This window comes from Neomonachus schauinslandi, chromosome 8, assembly GCF_002201575.2.
Source record: "Neomonachus schauinslandi chromosome 8, ASM220157v2, whole genome shotgun sequence".
NCBI lineage: Eukaryota > Metazoa > Chordata > Mammalia > Carnivora > Phocidae > Neomonachus > Neomonachus schauinslandi.
In genome coordinates, this window is record NC_058410.1 from 143,763,090 (window position 1) to 143,786,952 (window position 23,863).

General features: G+C 46.0%; 2 protein-coding genes and 4 non-coding genes across 11 annotated transcripts in view; 4 read left to right on the forward strand and 2 right to left on the reverse strand.

Moving 5' to 3' along the window:
• The window catches only part of LOC123325518 (histone H2B type 1-C/E/F/G/I), a 388,315-nt gene that overhangs the window by 131,848 nt on the left and 232,604 nt on the right, over positions 1 to 23,863 (reverse strand). The gene's annotated exons all lie outside the window — the stretch shown is intronic.
• Positions 4,785 to 4,867, forward strand: TRNAL-CAG. The gene has a single exon. It is a non-coding gene; the product is annotated as a tRNA-Leu (tRNA).
• TRNAT-AGU lies at positions 8,771 to 8,844 on the reverse strand. Its single transcript has one exon. It is a non-coding gene; the product is annotated as a tRNA-Thr (tRNA).
• Positions 12,692 to 12,764, forward strand: TRNAR-ACG. Its single transcript has one exon. It is a non-coding gene; the product is annotated as a tRNA-Arg (tRNA).
• TRNAV-CAC lies at positions 13,206 to 13,278 on the forward strand. Its single transcript has one exon. It is a non-coding gene; the product is annotated as a tRNA-Val (tRNA).
• HMGN4 (high mobility group nucleosomal binding domain 4) lies at positions 13,436 to 21,456 on the forward strand. Of its 6 annotated transcripts, XM_021696855.2 has the most exons (3): positions 13,436 to 13,688; positions 17,064 to 17,108; positions 19,717 to 21,456. In XM_021696855.2, exon 3 carries the CDS (start codon positions 19,804 to 19,806, stop codon positions 20,074 to 20,076), a length of 273 nt encoding a protein of 90 aa, XP_021552530.1. In that variant the 5' UTR covers positions 13,436 to 13,688; positions 17,064 to 17,108; positions 19,717 to 19,803; the 3' UTR covers positions 20,077 to 21,456. The 6 variants fall into 6 exon arrangements, with proteins under 6 accessions (XP_021552530.1, XP_021552528.1, XP_021552526.1 ...); XM_021696853.2 differs by lacking the exon at positions 17,064 to 17,108; XM_021696851.2 differs by lacking the exon at positions 17,064 to 17,108 and having other exon boundaries at positions 19,720 to 21,456.

Sequence of the window (23,863 nt, forward strand, 5' to 3'; positions counted from 1 at the left end):
TTCTAGACTTTCTGGGCCTGTATGTCCAGCTTTCTAAGACATGTCCTACAGAGTAGAGAAAACTGGCCCTACTTCTGCGGGATCTGAGCCATGGGTATGGGGACCTGGGGAAGGGATGAAATGAGTGGGGCTGGGGGGCGGACCAAAGATCTGATCCAGGAGAAAACTTCAGACCAAACCCAGGCTGGGTGCCTGGCCGTGCCCCAGATCCTGCTCTCCTCTCTGCCTTGACCTGTTTCCCCCTCACCCGGGGGTCCTTCCAACCTCACTCCGTGGACGCCACACAAGTTTCCAGCTCTCTTCTTCCTTTCACTGTAGAATCTCTCCATCCCAGAGGCTTTCCAGGAATCCACCTCAGTGACATCACCCCTTTATCCGCCAGGGTCGGCCTCAGGGCCCCTCAGCCCTCCTCCCAACGTCTGGGTTAAACCCCCAAAGGCATCTTCAGTTCGCTCCCCCCCCCCCTGCCGCCCATGCGCACCCCCACCAGGGTTCACTCGCCCCACCCCGCGGGCTGCTTGTCCCCGGGCCCCAGATGCCACGTCCCTGTGTGAGCACAGCTAGCTGACCATGTCGCCTTGTGTCTGCACTTCCCTGTATACGGTGGCTCGGCATGCCCCCGAACTGCGGGTTTATCTGGGCTCACACCTTCCATTTCCATTGCGTTTTTCCCGTTTCCAGAGTAGATGTCGCCCATGGTCTTAACCTAATAAATAAGTCTGTTGATTGCCGAAGGGGGCACCTGCATCTTTCCTTTATCCCGACAAGTGGAAGTGAAGTGAGAACAAGCGGGAACGCAGCTGGCTGGCCAGGGCTGCGCGTCTGCGTGTCCAAGGCTCACCTGCGGCCAGAGGGCGGGGGGCTCGGTGGGGCAGGGGGCACAAGGGGCTGTTGGCGCGTGGGGATCTAGCTGCCCCCAGAGGCCAGCGTGCTGGTGGCTGCCCCCCCTCAGCCTCCGTTCGGGGGGGGCGGGGGCTGACTCCATATCTACTCCTAAAAAGGTCATTGACTCCTGGTGTAGGTGAGTGAGGCCACCTCTTCAAATGTTAACAGTACTTTTCCGGGAGGAGGAAATATTTGGGAAATTTTTAATGGTAATGCCTTGTAATCGGAAAACCAAAAGCAAAAAAACTTGGTGATCTTTAGAAACCCCTTTTCCAAGGATCCCTGCTTGAAGAGCCTTGTAGTTCAGTGACATGCACACTTTCCCTGTGTTTCCCCAAACGAGGGTCGACAGTGGTCTCCTTCATAGAAGGTCTGACCTGAATGCAATTCAGCCATCTCTGCTGCCCAAAGGGATGGAATGTGAGTCTCCAAAGGTTCCCCAAGTGGCGGGAAAATCACCTCAGATGCGTGTCTCCTGCTAGGAAATCATGGAAATCAGATCTGTTAACGGATCAAACAACAAGAAATCCAAATTCCAAATTATGCTCACCCTAACATATTATTTCCATTATTGTACCACATTACATTTCTCATGATTAAGCTAAAAACCAACTTTCCTAAATTTTCAGTCTACTAACTACCCTCACAGAAGACTGTGACAAATTAAAGCCCAACATTGTCTCTTAGGTGGAAATTCTGAACACCAGACAGGTCTATTATCATGTTCACTGTGATTTGTGACATACGACATTGTCAACAACTCTCCATTACTCAGCTTTGTTATTGTCAGCCTCCAGGCCCCATCTCCATTTAGGTTTTGGTAATGATTGTGGTTAAGATTACGATTTAGGACTTCGGGTTCAAGACCTACATAACAATATCTAGATAAACACATTTCCATATATGTACTGCTAGATTATTTTAAAATGAATCCTCATGAAGGCTTGTAAATCAGGAGACCACACAAGTATTTGGGGAAGAGGTTGAGAAGAAGATGTAATGGATGAGAAGTGACTGTCGACATTTTCCCTCTGCCTCCTTTCAGAGATGAGAATGTGAAGCCAGGAGACATAAAGTGATTTGATTAAAGCATTGAGTCTGGGCGCAAAGCAGGACCTGAACGCTGGTGTTCTTGCTCTCTGTGTCTAGGACATCTTCCGTGAACAAACCACAGTTGAATAGCAGGACTAGAGGCTTAGAGAAATTACCGAGGTGGGAGAGTCTTAGGCATGAAGAGGGTCAAGAGAAGAAAAAAGCAACTAAGTGTGCCACCTTTTACTTGGACCAAGGGCTGGCACCCAGAGAACCAGATAGAAAGGGCCCCTTCCCGTATCATTTCATGGATCCCCAACACCCAGTGTCCTTCCCATGCCCCTGCCTCAAACACTTCTCACCCTACACTGTCCACCCCATACCACCCCTCCCCCACTGTCCTCCCGGGAGAAGAAAATCATTTATCATGGCTTTAAGTGTTCGTTTGTGTTCAAATTATACTTTTAGAAAGTCAGAGAAAAACAAAGTCCAAATTTCTTTTTTTTTTTTTTTAAAGATTTTATTTATTTATTTGAGAGAGAGAGAATGAAAGACAGAGAGCTTGAGAGGGAGGAAGGTCAGAGGGAGAAGCAGACGCCCCGCTGAGCAGGGAGCCCGATGCGGGACTCGATCTCGAGACTCCAGGATCATGACCTGAGCCGAAGGCAGTTGCTTAACCAACTGAGCCACCCAGGTGCCCCCAAAGTCCAAATTTCTTTTAAAATACTTGGGAACCTCGGGCAGTTGCTCTGCTAGTTTAATGTATAATGTGTATCCCGAAATGTTATGTGAAATCTCACCCAGAACAGACGGGGCTGCCCCAAGAACCCCTCTCCGAGAATAGAAAGACAGTCATAGGTTTTAATCATCTCTGTGACTCCCCTCCCCTTCCCGTCATGATCCTTGACCTCCCCAAGATCCATGATTTCCTTGGCCATTCAAGGAAAATGGTCACTAGACACAGTACTGAGCTGACAGTAGATTCGTAGGGAACATCTGTCTCCTTCCTTCCCACCCCCTTCCCCCTCCCCCAGCTCTAGCTTCTTTGCTTGAGACACCTCTAAGGAAGAACTTACCTGATGAGCCTTAAGGCTCTCTTTCTAGCTGGCACCTGGTACCAGTGCCTGGAGGAAATGATCAGTGTTGGTAGGTCTGGCTTTTCCCCCGAATTTTCTAAAAGAGATGACATTTGGTGTTGCTGGACCTCTAAAACCCAGAAAGTTTATCTGCATCCTTGAGAGATATATTTGTCTTCACAAAATGCTTACGTACAACCTCCTCCCATACAAGCACTCCAATAATTGGACTTTAGCATTCTCTACAGATTGTTTCCATCTTATCTCCTGGAGAGTTGGGCTCTGGCCTCTCAGGTCCCAGGGAACACCTTCCTTTGGTTATAGTCCCATCCCTGGCTCTCTCCAGTGAGTCACATTCAGACGTCGAGGCGCAGGTGGGCACGCCCGTCCGGAGCCTCTGCACGTCCCTGTACACTGTGCTTTGGGCCCCTGCACTCTGTGACTCACACATATTTTGGGCCAGAGCCCTGTTCCAGAGGCCTGAACGCTTTTTTGGATGTGGCCCCTCCACCTTACCTTTAAAAGAAAGATCTAGCCTTTTCTTACAGCTAACCCCTAAAATAATGATCTCAAACTTGGGTGCTCACCTAGGGGTGGAGGGAAAGTCCTGCCAAATACAACTCCCAGGTGGCACTCTTAGGTCCGAGGTGGGAGGACGTTGGCAATACCCACAGGCTTTCACATTTCACCTCCTGCTAATGGCAGAGCGGGTCTCTGAGCCTGACAGGGTTGCTGTGCCTAAAGCGGGTGACTCGCAAACTTGGGCATGGCTGGGAATTACATGGAGGCTTGCTAGACACACCTTACCGGACTCTGTCCCCCAAACGTCTGCTTCAGTAGGTCTGGATGGGACTGAGAATTTGCCTCTAACTGGTTCCCTGGCGATGGGGATTCGACGCATAATTTAAGAGATGAAGCACTGTAGTCCTTGGGCTGAATGTAGATGTAACCCTCAAGCGCCTAGGAAAGCAGTTTCTCCGGTGGACAGAGGCGAAATGACTGGTCTACAATGCTGCAGGCAGTTAACTGACCAGTTCTAGCTTTGTCTGAAACTCGCAGTCAGGTTCCCAGACTCCCAGGCAGCGCCACTCTGAGCACAGGATCCTGACTCCAGGCTGGGCGATTACACCTGAAGTGGGTCCCGTCTGGCCTTAGGTATGTTCGGAAGTGGCTGCAGCAGAGGCTTGGCATCAAGGCCCCCTGCCGGGTTTACTAGATACACAAACTACTCACTTTTTTTTTTTTTTTTTGCCTTTTTAAACTGTTTATTGCAGTAAAACATCCATAGAGTAACGCCCGCAAATCCTCAGTGCACAGAACTAAATGCACTCAGAACAAGAAGCCAGACCAGCCGGCGTCCTAACGCCGATTCCCGGAGTGGGGGTCGGGGCGGGGGGTGCGGTAAGCACCCGCTGGGTGACTTACAGGAAAGGCTGGGGAGGAGTGAGCGAGCACCCGCGGGCTCGGCCTCAGCCAGCACTCACCTGGAACGGCCTAGAGCCTCCTGGGGCAAAGCGCGTATGCCAAGAAGGCGGTGGCATTATTTAATTAGGATTCTGCCGAGAGTGCCCTTCTTCCCGGGCATCCCGCCCCGCTCCTCCGGGGCCCGGAATCGAATCCGAGGTCGCACAGCAGGTGCCCCTCGAACCCCGCGGCAAGCGAGCGCCCCGGGCGGCTCTCGGAGGCGTGCTTTCACTCTTCCACCGAGGAGTTCCCGTATCTCGAACAAAGAAGTGAATAGTGTTTCCGCAGAGCCAGAAGTAAATTCGGCGCAAGGGCAGCCGCCGCCGAGTCAGGATGGCCGAGCGGTCTAAGGCGCTGCGTTCAGGTCGCAGTCTCCCCTGGAGGCGTGGGTTCGAATCCCACTCCTGACAAAGCTGCACTTTTAGTTGTTAGACTAGTGACTGTATCCCGCCACCTTTTCCTGTATTCCACCCCCATAGGATGATCGATTTTTAAAAAATTTCTTATCCGCGCTCTAGAATTAAGCACTATGTACTTAGAAGACGATTTAAGAACTAGCAATTTTAATCTCATCCCTGTCTCTCTCACATTCAAGGAATTGAAGGAATGTCAACTCCTAAATTACACTGATGTCCCCAGGGCCCCTCTTTTGTTTTGTTTACTTATAGATTTCTTTCTAATACCCTTTTCTCGATCTCATTTCCCAATAACCATAAGAAATTACTGGAGAAAGGTCATCTTTTTCTTTCTAAATGTGTCTGTAGAACATACATTTTTGGTTTCAGTGCTTGCATTTTTAATTCACGTAAATGGTGCTCTTTCACATATCCCATTCTATTTTTACTTTATTCCTGTCCTACCATGGTTTTGAGGCTTATTTCTGTTACTGTCTGCACATCTAGACCAATTGCTTCTAATTGCTGCACAGAGATCTGCAAGTGAGTACCCAGGGATGACTCCCAAATTGGGTCCCACGTCTTGCCACCACAGAAAAGGGTGCTGTCAATGAACATCTCCCTACATATTCCGATCCGAAGCTTTCCTTGACATACAACAGGAGCAAATGGCTGATCATGGGGGTCTGTCCATCAGGGCAGTTTGCAAAGTTTGCACTTTATAACAGGATCCCGGACCCAGGGAACGTGATTTAGAAACACAGAAATTCATGTTTAGTGACGTCTTCAGAAATAGCCCTAAAATTCAAGTTTCCTGATGTCCAGCCTGTTTATCTTAAGCATTAATAGCTAGTTACAAATATTAGCATACAACGTTTCTATTATGAACTCCAAACTTGGACAGTGAGTATTATTATTCTTACATAATTTATTACAAAACCCCAAGTAATCAAAAATCTCAGGTAACTAGAATTTTCTCCTCACCGTTCCTTTCTAAAAAAGAAATCCAATCTAATACCCACTTACAAAGACTGAAAACAGGGTGGGTCTGTTTTATGATCACTGATATTCAGAATCATTCTGTCTTCTCCCAAATTCCTCAAAATTCACAGAAACGTTCATACATACACTGAAAGAAAAGTGAATTGGTATTTCTTAGAAAGATTGTCATCAGTAAGGTTAGAAAAGAGCAACCAAACAAGGTTTCTTCTTATTGCCCAGGTGGCCACATAGTCAGTCCATTTCTGCCCATTTCGAGTCCCCACTTGGGCCTCGGCAGCATACAACAAAGGAGGAAATGGCAAATAGGTGCAAAGAGGAGAAGCATTTAGAGATACTTGGAGGGCCAACAGGTTGGTTCAATGCTATTCAGGCTACATGGGTTCACCCCTGACTCTGTCATTTATGAGCTGTATGGCCTTCCAGGCAAGTGACTTTGTATCCCTGAGCCTTGGTGTCCTCCTCTTTAAAGTAGGGGAAATAACTGAACCTTCCCTCATAAGGATGCTGTGGGAATTGCATGACTTAGTATACATGAAGTGCTTGGCAAATAACAAATGCCTGGGAAATAATAAACACCAGATAAATGGTATTTTGTTTGTTTGTTTGTTCCAGTAGAGCACCTGTTCTTTTCAGGGGCCTGTGTGGAACTCTGGAGATCCAGAGATAGCCCTTGTCCCAGGAGGTAGACCAGATGGTAACAAAGTCAGATAGAAAGCAAGTAGATGAGTGTTGCTATCCAGGGTGAAATGGGAAACATGGTTCCTTCTAGCTCCATCACCTCATAGGAGAACTTCAGCAGTCCAGCTAGAGACTCTACTTACTTCATAACTAGTAAATTCAAGGGCTACCTTTACTGCTTTGGTAATACATGGTCTTTTTGAAAAACAAAAACAAAACAAAAACCAAAAAACCATGAAGCAAAAACAAAACAAAACATAATCCATGAAGCACTTGATACTTATCAGCTGTCAGGTCAAGTCCATCTGTGGTCTTCATGAGGCCACAAGTGATGAGGATGCCCAAAGGCCTTTGGTCATGTCCACACAAGAGTTTCAAGAGCAAACACACCTCCTCCCCTCATTGCTTCCACTTACCCGCCCTGCGCATCCTCTTTGTCACCTCTGGTCACACGCCATTCCCTTTGCCTGGCGCACTCTGTCCACACCTTCTCCCCAGCCCACTCTCTTGCCTGCAGAAGTTGTACATCTCCTTCATGAACAGTTTGGACGTCACTTCTTGCATGGAGTCTGCCCCCACCTCCTTCTACCTCCGCCAGTCTGGGTTAAATAGCGAACTGTGGCCCACAGTGCCCGCACTGTCAGTGTTACTACAAGCCACCATCGAATCATTTGCCACCGCTTCCCGCAGCCTTTTTAGAACACAATTCATGACCCGTGTGCATGATTAGCATGGTGCTTGCCATATACTTGGCTCTGGACAGATAGGCACTGGGTGGAGAAACAAGCATTTGATTGTAAGTCATTTCCACTGGTACATATAAATCACGTTCGTGATTGATACATGGACAGTTAGGAAGGCTTTTAAGCTTTTGGGAAAGATGGTTAGAATTTTCACCTGGAATATTCTATAGCTTCAGTAGCCAGTACCATTACCTCAATGGTACAGATCATGCAATCTGTTGAGGGCCTCTGGGCTGGAAGCATCCCAGGAAAGGTATTCCTGGACCCTGATGGAGCAGGGGAGTGAAGGTTAAGTCGAATTCAATAACAGGATGAAGTAGTGGTCTAGTGTTGACTTCTGCTCGGTGATTCAGCTGTCCTCTGCACTTGATAGACATCTGTACTCTAGACCTGGAAGAAAGGTTTTCATGAGCAGAGGATGGGAGGATGTAGTGAAAAAGACGGTCTGCCTTTCCATCGCTGTCTGCCGCCTATAGAGAAAAGTGGGGAGTTAAGCCGCAGAGTGAGTGGAGAAATTCTCCACAAGAATAGAGTTGTTTTCCTGAACTGTTTCTCAAAGTATTGGGACACTTCGTTTCTGTAGATAGCACATATTTCAACCCTTGACCGTCTACATAAAATAATGTGCTCTGTAGGTAAAAGCAGGCTGGTGGGACTTTCTGTGCCAGGTGGTGGGGAGTTTGGTGGTGGGAGATGAGCAAGAGGGTTGGTAACAGCTTTAGCAAGCTTCCATTTCCGTCGTCTTAGTTTCTGTAGGGGCCTGGCTGCGAGTAGAACTCCAGACCTCTTTCCCACTTGCTTTTTTTTTTTTTTTCTTCCCTCTTGGAGAGTTTGGGAATAGGCACCTCAGCTCTTCTGGACTTCTTCAAGTCTGCCTGTTCTTGTGGGCTATCCACTCTGATAATACAATTAAGTAGATGCTTCTCCCTGACCTTCTTTTCTGAAATCTGGGTGACAAATATTTGTTTCGGTTTGATTTTCCTTTCCAAAAAACTCCGGCCACAAAACCACCTTTTAAAATACTCACTTACAGCTTGTGTTATGTGGTTGGGTTTTAGTGGGTGCCATGAACTGAGATGCTGCTGCTTATCAACAAAACCTTTATCAATCATTCCAGAGGCTGACCTTTCTAAAAATACTGCCTGCAGATTGTGAGAGAGCATCCGTTTGGAATTCCCCCAGGAAAGAGAATAGAATGACCAGAGATGATGATGTTGCTTGGAGTTTAAACTTGGTGATTTTGCCTTCTGCTTTCCCTGGATCCTTTAGTATGTGCCAAAAACATATTACATGTGAAATAAAGACGTTGACATCAAGAAAGGTAGAAATTCTTTCTCCCTCAAGAAATGTAAATTTGTCTTTCTGTCTTCGCTTTGCAAACAGCTCACCCTCAGAGCCACATAAAACACTTGAGGTAAATTCCGCAGGGGAATTGACCCCTCATATTACACCTCGATCGCTCATCCTCTTTATTGACGGTGGGAAAAACCACAAAAGGCCCCGCTGGGATTCGAACCCAGGATCTCCTGTTTACTAGACAGGCGCTTTAACCAGCTAAGCCACGGAGCCCGCACGCCTGCCCGCTTCCAAATCGACAGTGAAAAGGAATGGTCTTCGCTTCTGTTGGGTGCATTTCTGGATTTTCTCACCATTGAGGGACAGGAGCAGCCCAGATGCCTCTCCAGACCCTAAAGATGAAGCAGTCCCCGCTTCGCCCCCCCACCCCCCACCCCACCAAGAACTAAGGAACCGCACGGCTACAGGAAAACTGAGTCCCCTTCCGGCGGCGCCAGAAGCTGCGGGGAGGAAGGTGCTCCTGCGTCCGCGGGGAGTGTGACCCGGGGCCCAAGGTGGGGAACGCGCCACGTTCACACGGGAACGCTTCCAGCCCCGAGCACTGGTCCCTCAGGAAGCGAGCTGTCGGTCCTGTATTTCACAGTGTTTGAGTAAAAGTCCAGTCATCCCTTACCCCATTTCTTTCCGTAAAATTGGGTTCCACCTGCCTGCTTCTTGCTTATAATCTTAGCTAATGGAATTCCAGAGTCGCACCTTAAAAATACGAGACTTCATAATTAAAACCTAGTCTTAGAAAGAAAGGAGTGGCCCCCTCTCCTCTGAAGCTACAGAGGGAGAGAAGCTTTCTTGTCCTAAAACTTGTTCAAAGGATCTGTTTGATAAGATGTCAAATTGAGAACATTCACAAGAATTTCTATATTGTCATGGGGACTTGTGTGAGTATTTGTAACTGTTCCCAATTTATTCTAGTCTCTGTAAAATGAATCTGCCCTTGGGAATACAATTTGAATAGAGAGCCTTAGTGAAACTCCCAAGAATTGACAAATTCTGTGGCCACAAGTGTGAAAGTAACTTCCCCAATGAAATTATGATTGGCTGTGTTGTTGCTTGAAATCTATTGTCATGGTGATAATGCCGAAATCAACATTTCAGTTTTTGTAAACTGTATCAATATTTGAAGGATTTCGCTGTCACACTCTATAAGGCAGCAACGGACACTTACCTTCCCCTACATACATGATGGGGGGTGAGGGGATGAGGTGTGAAAGCCCATGACTCTGCTAGATTTCCCATTTCAGTGAAACATAAAAAGTCTATGAAATCAGTTGGAGACTCCATGAAGTAAGCAACTATTTCTTTAATATTACAAGATTAGCCATCATATTATTACTGTGCTTGGAGCCCATATAATCATAAACAGCACAGTCACTCCTACTATGGCTTTGACCAAACTGTGGCAGGCAGTCCGAAAGACAGCAGAGCCAACGGTATTTTGTTTGGGTTTTTCCTTTGGTTAGCAACTGTCAAAATGTGCACTGAAATTCTGGGAACTAAGCTGTTTAAAAAGCCAGAGACAAATCTTGGGGGGAAAAAAAATGAGACTTAGAGCAATCGTTTCCAGAAATCTGGATGTGAATTCTGTCTTCTACTCAATTCCCAGTGTCACCAGACCATGGAAAGGCCTCTCACACTGGCTCTGTTGCAGACATCTGAAATTGGAGAAGGAGTGGATCTCCGTGTCACAGACTGCTGACAATAATGTAAAGAAACAGGGGAGGGGCAGACAGTGCCATTTTCCATATGCTTGAGAGAGAAACCAAAAGAACAGTGTACTGAGACACAGAGGATGAGAGGAATCCACCACTGCGATGGTTAGCATGATATGTTCACTTGGCTAGGCTATGCTATCCAGTTATTCAACTGAACACTAATCTACATGTTGCTGTGAAGATATTTTGTAAATATGGTTAACATCTACAATGAGTTGACTATAAGTACCCTCAGTAATATGGGTGAGCCAGCCAGTTGAACCAATTATTATTTCCAACCAATTATTATTTCCAACCAGTTGAAAGGCTTTAAAAGCAAAATGGAAGTTTTCCTGAGGAAGAAGAAATTCAGTAGCATCAGCTGCTGCCTGAGATTTTCTAAAGTACAGGCCTGCCCAGCAGAGTTCAGACTTGCCAGTCCTAGAAATATTCATTCATTCATTTATATTCTCTTACTGGTTCTGTGTTTTTTTTTTTTTTTTTTCTGGACTCTGTTTCTCTGACTGATACAACCACTGAAGAAAAGACCGGAAACTAGAAACTGGAACTCTCAGAAAAGAAGGTGCAGTAGAAAGATCTCCAAAAACGAAGTTAAAGCCTGCCTCAGCTCATGTCAGGTGGTGAACATGGCAGAGAAGTTTGAAGCAGAAGCTTTCGAAATCTACAAAACAACAGGACGTGTTTGTAGACACTGAGGAGAGCAAATGTGGACAGGGCCTCCAACTCGGAGTTGAAGCCCATTTTACAGGTGCAAGATGGGATCTATGGCTCCAGGGACACCTTGGGATCTGGCCTGCCCAGCTGGGTATGTGATGAGCATAAAATAGAACCAAGAAGTACCCCTGTTTGCTTCATTTCTGAAAATTCAGGCATAACTGTTCATGTTTCCAAACTTCTCTTTAGAAATCTCCTTTTTCTTACAGGGAGAGGATAGTCTGTGAACTTGGGTGGGAAAATACATTTTTATCTTGACTAACTTGTTACTGAAATTTTGGGTTTTCTTCCACTATGAATGTAGGCAACAGATCACAGTTGTATTTCAGCCCTTTCTACTTTATCACTTTCGGAAATCACAAATATTTCACATCAAAGTACAGTTGTTACAAATTTCTTTAAATACCATTTATGCTCATGAGTGCTTTGAAATTACAGTATTCATTAGACCTCCTGCTGTATATTGCCATTTAGCACATTAATAAAGGAGCACAACTATTACCATATCATAAATGTTTAATATTTTGATAACGTATTTCAATATAGTTAATTTCCCTTTGAAATCTTATGTATTTATCTTTTTTCTTTATATTTAAAAGTATTATTCTATGAGGCAGTCCATAACCACCAACGTGCCCTAAGGGTACAGTACAAAACCTGGTCAGAAGTCCCTTGCTCTACTGTCCTGGGGGAAATTCCTAACTAGATCGACTTTAATGTTATGCAGAAAGAGTAGCAACATGTATATTCTTCTTAAGGACTGCTGCCATCTTATGAGCTGAAAACAACTCTTTTCTAAACTCAGCGTATATGTTCTCAGTATCAGGCAGTTTTACTCTATCTGTTATTGGCCCTCAAGTTATTTACGATGCCCACCCAGGCATGGAGATAGCGCTTCCTTCTCAGAAATAGTCTGAACCGCACACGTAAGAGATGCGTATTTGCTTCCCGAGAAAGCAAACACGTGAGAGCGTCCGTGCGCGCGCGGGCTGATGATGCTCCTTTTAAAAGGTGTCAAATTCTGAGCTGTAGGCCCAGCGGTAGAAGCGCAGGCCGAGCAGGTGCTTAGCAGTGAGCCTTGCTTAGTAAATACTGAAATACAAAATGGGTAACGACCCGAGGAGAGACAGGACGGCACGTCAGATCATGCCAGGCCACAACGACTTCCAGTTTCCTACAGGTCACTTCCAAAGCCCTCGCGAGGGTCTACAGGACCGGAGGTGGTCGGCAGGCCTCTGCCCCGGAGAGTTCCCCCGTTCCCCGCTCTTTTCCCCGAGAGCCGCATTTCTCCAGCGCTAATCACCGGCGCTGCTGGGCTTTCCTAGTCTTCCCGGTTTGCTCGTTTCCCTCCAAGTGCTTATCATGATTCTTTTACTTATTTAGTGCTTCACGGCCGTAAGTTTCTCGAAAGGCAGGGATCACACCGCTTTCCTTCTCGGATCGGCTTCCAGCGCCTCGAACGCTAGGTAACACCGGCTGGTGAGCGAACGCGTGGATGGAGAGGGGCGCGCGCAGAGAGGACGCCGCGGCTTTGCGCGGGCCGAGCGCCGACGCCGGGGCGCGAGCCCGCGGCTGCCGGGGACCCGCCGGCGCCTGCGTCCTCCCGAAGGCGTACAGGCGCCCCCACGTCCCCGTGCGGGCCAGTGGCGCAATGGATAACGCGTCTGACTACGGATCAGAAGATTCCAGGTTCGACTCCTGGCTGGCTCGGGGCGCGCCGCGCTGTTTTACTTCTTTCCTCTGCACGCCGCCGAGGAGCTCCGTGTTCGAAAATTCGGGCGGAGGGAAGTTTGCCTGCAAATTCTCCAGAGCGAGAAGGCGCCGGTTTTTAGCACAGCTAGGGTCATCACTCCCCTGCAGAGCGGCTCCCGCGTCTCGGCCCGCGGAAGGTGCGCGGTCCCGGGGCACGCCCATTGCGCCCGAGTTTCATAAAGATTGAAGTCTTTGTATTGCTCTCCTGCATCTGGCCGTTCTAAGGATGTGGCTTCAGGTCCGTACACTGCAAGGGCCTGGTCTGCGCTTCCCAATGGCGAGTTTGGTGGGAGCGCTCGCGGCGCCCGGAGGCATGCACCCGGAAACCACGGTCATCTGCAAGGGTGGAAGGGCGTGTTCTGCAGGGAACTGCCTTCTCGGGAAGGCGCTCGCTGCCGAGTTTCCGTAGTGTAGTGGTTATCACGTTCGCCTCACACGCGAAAGGTCCCCGGTTCGAAACCGGGCGGAAACAAGCGCTCTCTCCGTTTTGCAGCTAATTCCTTCAATTTTTTTCTTACGCATTTTAAAAAAACCATATCACGTCTTCATAAATGCGCTCCCCGCCTTTTGTCGTCTTGTGGCCCGGCCGTGGCACGGAGGCGGCGCCGCCCGAGGTGGGTCGGGGTCCCGCGGCCCGGGCGGCGGCCTGACGTATCGCGAGGGGAGAAGCGGCTCTCCCCCGCTCCGACGCGAGGCGGCCGGCCGCCCGCAGCCCCGGAAGCGGTTCCTCGCCGCCCGCCGCCTTCCTGTTCCCGGCAGGGCCCGCTGCGCGCGTCTCCCCTCGGCCCCACGGCCCGCGCCGGCCCTGCCCCAGCCCAGGGCACCCGCGCGGCCCGGGCGGCAGCTGGGCGCCCGCGCCTCTCGGACGGCCGCGGGACTCCGGTAAGCAGCGGAGGCCCGAGCGCGCGCCTCCCGACAGCGGGGTGGTCGGGCCCTGCCCCCCCCCGGTGCTGGGGACCCGCCGGCGGTCGGGCCGGGTCGCCTCTCCAGAGGAACGGTACCGCGGGCGGCCCGGAGCGCGAACCTCTGGGCGAGGCGCCCGCAGCCCCGCGGAGACCGCAGACGCCCGGGCAGAGGCGGGGCGGCGACGAGGGCGTGTGGAAGGACTGCAGCCGCAGGCCGGCGGGCCCGGCCTGGGCGCGGCCTCTCCCTCGCCGGGGCCCCGCTGCGTGAGGCCTGCCTTCGGGAGAGCCCACCGAGCGGGCGCCGAAGGCCCGAGGCTTCCTGCGCTCCCCGCCAAGAGAAAGAAAGCGATCCCGAAGTTAAGAAACGGACCAACTGCGGGTTCCGCGTATTGCCTCGAAGCTTGGGAAAGGTCCCCGCAGCCCCTGTTTAAAATCGGGTCTCGAGCCCTGGTGTGCGGCCTCTGCCCTCTGGCTGACACACGGCCTGCTTCCGTGTTAATGGGATCCATCGGGGGCTTTTTCTGGCGCAGAAGTCTGGATATTCCACCTGACAGCCTCGGGGGTAGCCTCAGGATTTCCTTCTTAGACGTACTGTTAGGACTGCTCCTACTTTCGTTGCTTTTATTTCTGCTGCTGCAACTACTACTTTTAGGGGTTAGCCGAGCCCAGTCTCTCAGACCCCGTTACTCTAGGTTCCCTGAAATGACTGCTATGAATGTGATGTTTTTACGGCCCTAAGAAAAGAAGGGGCAATCTTTACCTAATGAGCGGCTTTTCTTTCTCTTTCTCCCCAGCTCCCTCTTCCTCCATTTCCATACCCTCTCAGAAAAACCCTTCCTTTTATCATCTTGTTCATTCCCTTGTTAGCAAGATAATAATCAGCTTTGGTATGTGCTCAGTAGAAATGTATCTAAGACATTTTCATTTGAAATCTGTTCTGTACCGCTCAGAAATACCAGTCAGTTAACGTGGTGCCCTGAAAGGAGGCAGGGGTCTCAGGGGCCTGGGAGGCGTTGGGAGATGTGTCCCCTCCCATCCCTCTGTGATGCCAGTGGGCAGGAGTACTTCAGCTGGGAAACCGAGTGTGCCCAAGCCAACCAGTTGCAGGGGGGTGACGGTTTCATTGAAAGCCTATGACTCTCTGCTTCTCTTCAAATCAGGTGTTTTCTGGCAAAATGCAGAAGGAGCCCTACCCTTTCAGACACTCTGCCCGTCTCACCTTCTTCTACCACCCTTCCCTCCCCCAGTCTCCCTCAATGCCAGATGGAAGGTCAGGCTGCCCACCTTGGCTGGTAGTTCCTTTGGAAGGTGGACAACAAATGGGCCCTAGATAGTGGCTGATGCCCTGTGAGCTCTTGATCCTGTGGCACACTGCACCTTACCTACGATCTTTTATTTTATTTTGTTACAGCCTTTATCCTCCCTTTCCTAAGCTTGGTGTTAGCAGCCTTCTCCCAGGTCTTCCCTCCAACCCCAAGGCACAGAGAGAAGAAGGTGGCCTTCTGACTTTGGGGTGGGATTGAGACTAGAACCCAAGTTAGAACTGTCTCCCAGAAATCTAGGTCAGTAACATTAAGGGAGCAAAAGGATGCTGCTAAAATGTGCCTTGTACCTGTTTGCTGGGAATGGGGTGCGGTGTGTAGGATGAGGTAGGATTTGCTCCATGGGTACCGGAGACATGCTTATAATGAAAGAGAAAAAAAATATGGGAAAAGGCTTTTGAGAGCTATGCAAGACCGCAAAATGAATCTAATCCAAGCTGCGTTGTAGGTCACTAAGGTCTTTACGCTCCTCCCTCCCGTGGAAGTCCGCTAGGGCTGCCCTTACACATGCCGCTGACTGCGTGTCATGAACAACAGGAATTTATTTTCTCTGTTCTAAAGACTGCAAGTCCAGCATCGAGATGATGGCAGGTTTGGTTTCTTCTCAGGCCTCTCTGCTTAGCTCACAGATGGTCACCTTCTTGGCTACCTCTTCACACGGTCATCTGTCTGTGTTTTCTGTGTCCTCATCTACTCTTATATATAGGATTAGGACCCACCCACATGACCTCATTTTTCCTTGACTACCTTTTTAAAGGGCCCATCTCCAAATACAGTCACAGTCTGAGGTCCTCGGGGTTAGGACTTCAACCTATGAATTTGGGTGGGGGAGGGGGGCAAATTCCGCTCACTTCTGGGGACGAAGATCGATGTATTATATATATTATTGACAGAGTTTGGAGATTTCCCAGCAGTTAACCTCACAGAAGACTATAGCGCACCTGCATCTCCTCATTTTACTCATTATTTGCATATTTCTGTTGCAGATGAAACAAACTATTTGCTTTTTATTTGACTTTTTAGGTTTTTAAAGCCACTTCTACCAGTTAATTTAAACTTCGTGGGTCTGCTTCTAATAAAATATGCAAGTCTTCATAGCTAACAAAAGTATTTATTAAAAAGGATGGAGCAGATGTTCCCTCTCTCCTGAGGCTGCTGAGGGAGAGATACCTTTCCACATTATAGAACAAGCAATCTGCTTAAATGAAGAGTTAAATTGTGAACTTTCACAAGAATTTCAGCCCGATTCTTTGCAAGGCGAAGATGAATGATTCAACACTTTCACTATTTTGTTTGTTCTGTTCTCTGTTAATATACTTCTGTCCTTGGAAGTGTTATTTTAACAAAGGGGAATTGTTAAATTCCTAAAACTTTAAACATTTTTGCCATGTCGTGATAATTTCTTGCCCTGGTGATAGCACTGAAAGTCCTTTCTCTGTATTCCCAAAGTTACAAAATTACTTATATGATTTATCTGCCAGTTCATAATATTTCTTTTCTCTCACATGCATGATAGAATATTTATAATCCTATGACTTCTCTATTTTATTGCCTAACAAATTATTTCCTCTTTTTTAAATTCTTAAAAAATATATATATTTTTTAATTAGTAGACTATTTCTTTAAGGCCAGTTTTAGTTTTTCAGATAAGTTGAGCAGAAAGTAGTTTCTCCTATTATTGAAGTTTCTCTTATTAATAACAACTTGCATTGGTACGGTACATTTGTTACAATTGATGAGCCAGTGTTTCCACATTATTCTTAATTGAAGTCCATTGTTTATTTTAGGCTTCACTCTTCGTATACAGTTGAGTTTTGCTAAATGCATAAGGTCATGTATCCACAATTATAGTGCATACAGAATAGTTTCATTATCCGGTACTCCACCTCAAATAATTTCTTTTCAGTTAACACCACTGTGTGGTGAGAACGCTGTCCTCCCCATCCCTCTTTGGCTTTCATGGAAATGAAATGACTTTTATCCCACTGGCCCTTTTTCCTTATTTGTGTATCTGTCTCCTAATTTGTAAGGTCTCTGGAGAGTCAGCCCGTGGGCTCCTGATAAGCGTCCTAAAGGTGAGTTTCAAGGGACTAATCCATATTCGTATACTCAGATACAGCATCCAGCCAGCGGCCTGTTTTCCTTGAATTTATCTTTATTGTTACCTGCTGTGTTTCGGCCTTTGACATGTGGAGATCATGGCCCCCCTGCTTGGGATGGACTGCAAGGGATCTAACATGAAGAAGACTGAGCCCAGGAAACAGACTGTGAGCATTCCCACACCAGGACGTGGGCTAAGAAACACAGTTTTGGAGTGAGATGGAAGGAGAATGGTATGGAGTGTCCATTCTTTAGGGAAGTGTGTCCTAGAACAAAAGCTCACCCTTTGGTTTCCTCTCTCATTCTCTGGTAACAAAAAGGCCTCTAAGAATATATGCAGAAGGTTTAGAATGACGTTTTCATTTTTTATTCAAGTTGGCACACTTTTGAGAGTGAATGGGAGCATTATTAATAGTTATACCCGGGCAACAGGTATAAACCATGTCACCCTAACACTAGACAAATGATTTTCATGCTATAAAATATCTTTCAACGTTGGTTCCTTCATTTTAAGAGCAGCTGTCTTTTCCTGCCTTTCCTTTCTGGGCACACCTTTACCATACCCAGAGTTGAGCTATGTGATCGCTGGTGTCCTCAATTACTTTCTTTAAAAATTATTTTCTTTATTGTGTCAGAATTCGGATTAAAAAAAAAAAAGCCTTTTGTTCTGTAAGGATTGTTCACACATTTCTTTAGTCGTACATTTGGGAGAGAGAAAAAAGAATAAATTAGGCATAAAGTCATGTAATGTCTAGGGAAGTATGTCCTTGGGAGAGAGCAGGTTGAGTCTACTGGATCATTCGAACTGCAGCGCGTGTCTGTGTTAACAGGGACTTTTCAGTCCTCAGGCATTTAGGATATTTAGAGGCAAGGCGAGAGCACAGCAAGGGAAGAGAAGAATCCAGCTAATTTCACAGTAGCTTTTCAGTGAATTGCTTTCAGCATGAGAATAGAAGTGTTTCTCCTCTCAATTTCCATCTGTTCGCAGCTTCTTACAAGGTACCAAGGGAAAAATACAGACTGATTCAAGGCACTTTGCTTCTCCTTTCTTCTTTATACTAACGCATTTCTCCCTCTATTACACAAGAAGAAAGGAAAAATGCAAATTTTCCAGTAATTCTAGTCATGGTGAAAAAATGGGGAGAAAAATAGATAACTTGATGTTTTAGCACCATTTATAGGTGGATAAAAATCAAAACCAAGTTTGCTCAAGGATCATGTATCTACACAGTGGGGTCCAGCAAAAACAAAACAGAGCAAAATAAGACTCTGGAGGAATTTAGGGATGAGATCATTTTTTTTTTCCTTTCTTTAAAATAAAATATTGTGGTGTGGGACAGGGCATAGGATTACAGAATTCCCCAGGAAATGTTTTCGACGGTGGGGCAGAGATGTAGCTGGTCTTGGCCTAAAGCCTTAAGAAAGTTCACACAGTGCTTGTGAATGCCAGCCATCGGCCCAGGTCCTAATTACCCAAGCTCAAAATAAATCACTTTCCGTTCTGTGTATCCCTAAATCTGTGCTTTGGGATACGTACTTTTTAAAAGTAGTTTTTATTAATTCTTGAGCAGAGACATCTGTGTAGAATCTAGAGAATAGTATGTCAGCTATGTCCGTCCTCCCCACCCCACCCTCCTTTCAAGGGAGAAAATGCTACCCCCGTCCCTTTCCCTGGACCCTCTTACCCTCTCCAACCACCATCGCTTTCTCAGTCCCCTTTCATGTGACTACTGTCCCGATTTTTATCTTTATCCCTTGTTTGTTTGTTTTTTTTTAGTTTTACTACGTGCTTGTAGCCTAAACATGTCGTTTACTTTTATACTTGTAAGTGGATCTATACTGTACATATTTTGCAACCTGTCATTTTTACTCAACAGTATGTTCTTGAGATTCATCCGTGTTTTTGCATGTCGCTGTAATCTATTCATTTCTGCTGCTGAATAGCATTCCCTTGCAGAGATGCTACTAAACCTATTTATTCTGTTATTGAAGGCCAGTGGGTGGTGTCGGGTTTTGAAATTACAGAGTCAACCATAAACATTCTCGCAGGGATTTCCTCTGCACATCTCCCAAGAATTCCTCTAGGGAAATACCCAGAAGTGAAATTGCTTTTCAGAATGTTTTCAAATTTAATACACTAATTTATACACACAGAAACACACATCCCAGCAGTGTTTTAATTGTTGCACATCTGCTGAGCCCTTGATTTTGTCAGACAATTTAGTTTCCACCAGTTTGATGGGTGTAAAGTGTTAGTATGCATTTGTCCTATTACTGATGTGGTTGAGCATACTTTTATGTGCTTATTCACCATTTATACTTCTTCTAAGAAGTACTCATTAACACTTTTGCTTGTTGTTTTAAAATTTTCCTTTTGTCCTTTTCTCATGGATCTGTAGAAATTCTTTATATATGCTGGATTCAAATCCCTTGTCACTTAGATGTGTTATGAATATCTTTGCCCAGCTTGCAACTTACCTTTTTACTTTTTTATACTATCTTTGATTTACACAAATGATTCATTTTAATGTAGTTAAATTTGTCATTTCCCGTTACGGTTGACACTTTTTGTGTTTGTTAAAGCAGTCTTTCTAGAAGCAGTGTGAGGAAGACAGAAACCGCCCCCCCTCCCTGGACTGGCCAAGCCACCTGCCCAGCACTGCTGCCATCATGCCCAAGAGGAAGGCAAAAGGAGATGCTAAAGGTGACAAAGGGAAGGTGAAGGATGAGCCACAGAGGAGATCGGCACGCTTGTCTGCTAAACCGGCTCCTCCAAAACCAGAACCCCGGCCTAAAAAGGCCCCTGCGAAGAAAGGAGAGAAGCTGCCCAAAGGGAGAAAGGGGAAAGCGGATGGTGGCAAGGAGGGGAACAACGCTACAAAGAACCTAGATGCTTCCACAGTCCAGTCACAGAAAGCAGAAGGCAGTGGGGATGCCAAGTGAAGTGTACTTTTTTTGATAGCTCTGTACTTCTAGTGACTCTACTGTTCGAAATACTATTTTTCTTTAATCAAGTTTTATAACAATATAGAATTTGGGTTTTTTTTTTTTTTTCCAAACTTACGTTGTTAGCATACAAGACACATTGTTGTTGTGTTTTGTGGTAAGTGCAAATACCACTAATAGAATGTCTCAGAAGCTGGATTGAAATGGGGAAGATGGGATCTTCGGTCCTTGTTTTTGAAGATTATTCTTGGCTCCCAGGAGAGATTCTCTGACATTCACACATGTCAGCCACTTTGGCTTAGAAGCCTTACAGCATAGAGGAGCAAAACTTCATGTCTTCTTTCCTGATGCCGTCAGCATATGCTTGACTTACTGAAATAGTTGTGATGTGGCCTTGGCCCCCCTAAAATCCTGTGTCGGGTAACAATACTCAGGCTTTCTGGTGATAACATCAAGACGGTGTTGCTCTAAAGAAGCCGAGATTCCTGTTTGTAGGTGGTGGGTCGTCCCACTGATGGTCTTAAGAGTTTTTAGTTCCTTTCTTCCATGTCCGAGTTGACCTGTGAAAAGATCTTACATGCCTCTTGTGAAATATCCACCCCTTCTGAGAACTCCGCCTTTTCAAAACAGCAACAGAAGACTGTTGACTTTTGGGGAAGGGGAGTTTGAAAGTTGTAAAACGTTATGGATTGTCAACTATGTCCTCCTGGAAGTAACTGGTTTCGAAAAGTCTCTGATAAAGCTGAATACAAATTAGCTTGGTGGTAGGGGGATCATTTCCTACCCAAAGTCATAGAGATATTCTTTACTGCATTGTAAACATCTTATAGTCTTGCTTTTCACATTTGTCTTTAGTCTGCTCTGAACTGATTTTTGTGAAAAGTAGGAGATAGAAGTTCAGTATGATATTTTTTCCATATGGGTAAGTGGTGGTTGTCCCAGCACCATTCTCTGAATACTTAATTCTTTCCCACTGATCTATAACACCAGCTCTTTCATAAATAAAGTCTCTCTGTGTGGGTGGGTCTGTTGATGATTTCTATTCTGACTCACTGGTCACTTTGTCTAACCTTATGGCAGTGCTATACAATCCTGAGTACTACAACTTTAGAAAACAGTCTTGATATCTCAGGACAAATCCCACCTCCAAAAAAATTACCACCGAATTTTTCTTCCTCGGGAGTGTCTTGGCTATTCTTAGCCATTTGCTCTTCTGTACAACTTTTGAATTAGATTGACAAGTTCTAAAACAAAACAAAAATGTTGGAATTTTTATTGGATTTGTATTGAATTTATAGACTAAATACAATGTTGAGTCTTCCAATCCATGAACATGATATACTTCTCCATTTATTTAGCCTTTTTAAATGTCTTTCAATAAAGTTTTATAATTTTCTCCATAAATGTCTTTTGTTAGTATTTCCTAGGGACTTTATGCTTTTTGACGCTATTCTTACGGTATATTTTTGGTTACTACATTTTCTGTTTTTAGCTAAAGTTGATGTTTATATCCAGCAACCTTGCTAAACTCTCATCAGTAAGTCTGTATGTTCTTTTGGGTTTTCTCCATAGGTAAACCATATATTATATATGTGCAGACAATTTTGTTGCTACACAGTTTTATTCCCATTTTTACTCTTTCTAAGCTAGGCATTGTACAAGTGCCCCCAGCACAGCAGTGAAAAAACAAAGTCTCTGCTTTCGCCAAGCTCATATTCCAGTTGGGCCTGGGGGAAGAATTAGAAAATACAGATTTATGTGAGGAGGGGCCTTAAGTAAACAAGTAAAAGTGGGTGCTATTTCGATAGGGTGGTTAGGGAAGTCCTCCATGATGAAGTGACATTTGAGCAGACACCTTAATGAAATAAAGGAACAAAAGAGGTCAATATGTGGCAAAAGCACTCCAGCAGACAGGAGGTGAAAATGTGTTTGGCTGTTTGGCTCGTTGAGGAAGAACAAGGAAGCAGAAGTGACTAAATTGGAAAGAAGATGGATAAAGGTGATAGCTGATAGGACTGCAGAGATAGCCAGGGCCCAGGAAATGGAAGACTCTCCAAGCTGTAATTTTCCTCTGAAAGTGACAGGATACCATTAGAGTTTCCAACAGAGAGCACCATCTAAGTGTTGGGGTTGGGGGTGGGCAATAGGCTGTCAGGGGAGGGCAAGAGTTGAAGGAGGAAGACCAATTAGATGGCTGTCACACTGAATTGCAAGAAATCCTACTTTATCATGCTGTATTACTGTCCTTCCCTCTGTTCAACTATTCCCACCCCATTTTCTCCGGTAAACAGCAAACATGTATCTGTGCTTTCTCTTTGCTAAGCAACAGGTCAGGACCAAAGAAAAACACTACCTGTCCTCAGAGGCCGAAGTCAAATGCAATAAAGTCACCACACAATACTGTGCTTAGTGTGGTGGTAACACTGCAGGAGCCCTGCCCCTGATGCCAGAGCAGAAAGGGGTTTTAGGGTGAACTTCCTGGGTCATTTTGACACCGAAGCAGCAAAATGAAAACAGGAGGGGTTGGTCAAGCAAGGAAGGAGTAGGGGGAAGCCTTCTAGTAAGAGTGATAACATTTGCAAAGATGTTAAGAGAATATGGTGCATAGTAGAAGTTCAATAAATTGTTGAATAAAAAAATGATTTAAATGCATAACCAAATTCTAGTAGGTTTTTGTTTTTGTTTTACAATAATAGGTATTTCTTAAGTGGTCATTGTTTGCCAAACACCGTGTCCAGTGATTTCCATGCATAATTTATTTCCATGACCCTATGAGCTGAATATTACTCTCCCCATTTTGCTTTACATTTAGTGAAACTGAGGCAAACAGAGATTAAATAATTTGCCTTGAGATCATACAGTGAATAGAAAAATCCAAATTAAGACCCAGGTCTACAACTCTAGGGCCTAGAAGTCTCCTCATTGTTGAAAAGGTCAGTGGTATAAATTTCAAATGTAATCCATCCAGTTTCTGAGTAAATCAAGGAGTTTCCCAAGATACCATTAGGAAAGAACGAAATGCAAGAAATAATATGCTGTGTGCTAAACAGTTGTAATTTCCAGTGAAGAAGGGTAGTAATGAAAGGACCCTAAATTCTAGGGGGAAGTGGTCTTACGGAATTTAGGATTTCAGTGTTTCTCTAGCAACATAAAGCTAGAAAGGCTTATTTTTTCTGTACAAAGATGCTAGTTTTTTAGACAAATATTTCTAAGCGGGGGATAGCAAATTAGGAAATAAACTACACTTTAAACCTCCTTGTCCACTTTTCTGGCCCACTTGGCACTTACATTCGTATCTGTAAACTCATAAACTAACAGCCAGGCTTGTGAATGTTTTGAGAACTTGGGTGTCTGATACCAAACAGACGGAGTGATCCTGAGTTTTCCGTAATTAAACTTCTGACCCTCAAAACTGAGGCGCTGGTCCTGGAAGAGCTGGAAAGAAGAGAGAGGGAAACTTACTTCCCTGTATCGACCCTTGTCCCTCTTAGTTCTGGTGCCTGGTGAGCTGGGGGGACCCCGGGCCCTGAGGTCTCCGCTCACTCAAACCTGAAGGGGTCACCAAAGGTTCTTGGTTGTGTCACGAGAAGGAATTCAAGGACAGACGCGCAGCACGGCGGACAAGCGACACAAGCGGGAGTTTATTAAAGTGAAAAGTACAATCCGCAGACTTGAGAGCAGGGAGCCAGAGAGCGAGAGCGAGAGAACTGTGCGCCCCGACGGCTGGTTTCTTTTATTGACAGTTGTTAACTAGGGGGCGGGCTATTCATTCCTGGGGCCGGAA

What these genes read in the sequence shown, in the direction of transcription:
- HMGN4 (XM_021696855.2), top strand. Translation starts at nt 19,804, where the DNA reads ATGCCCAAGAGGAAGGCAAAAGGAGATGCTAAAGGTGACAAAGGGAAG.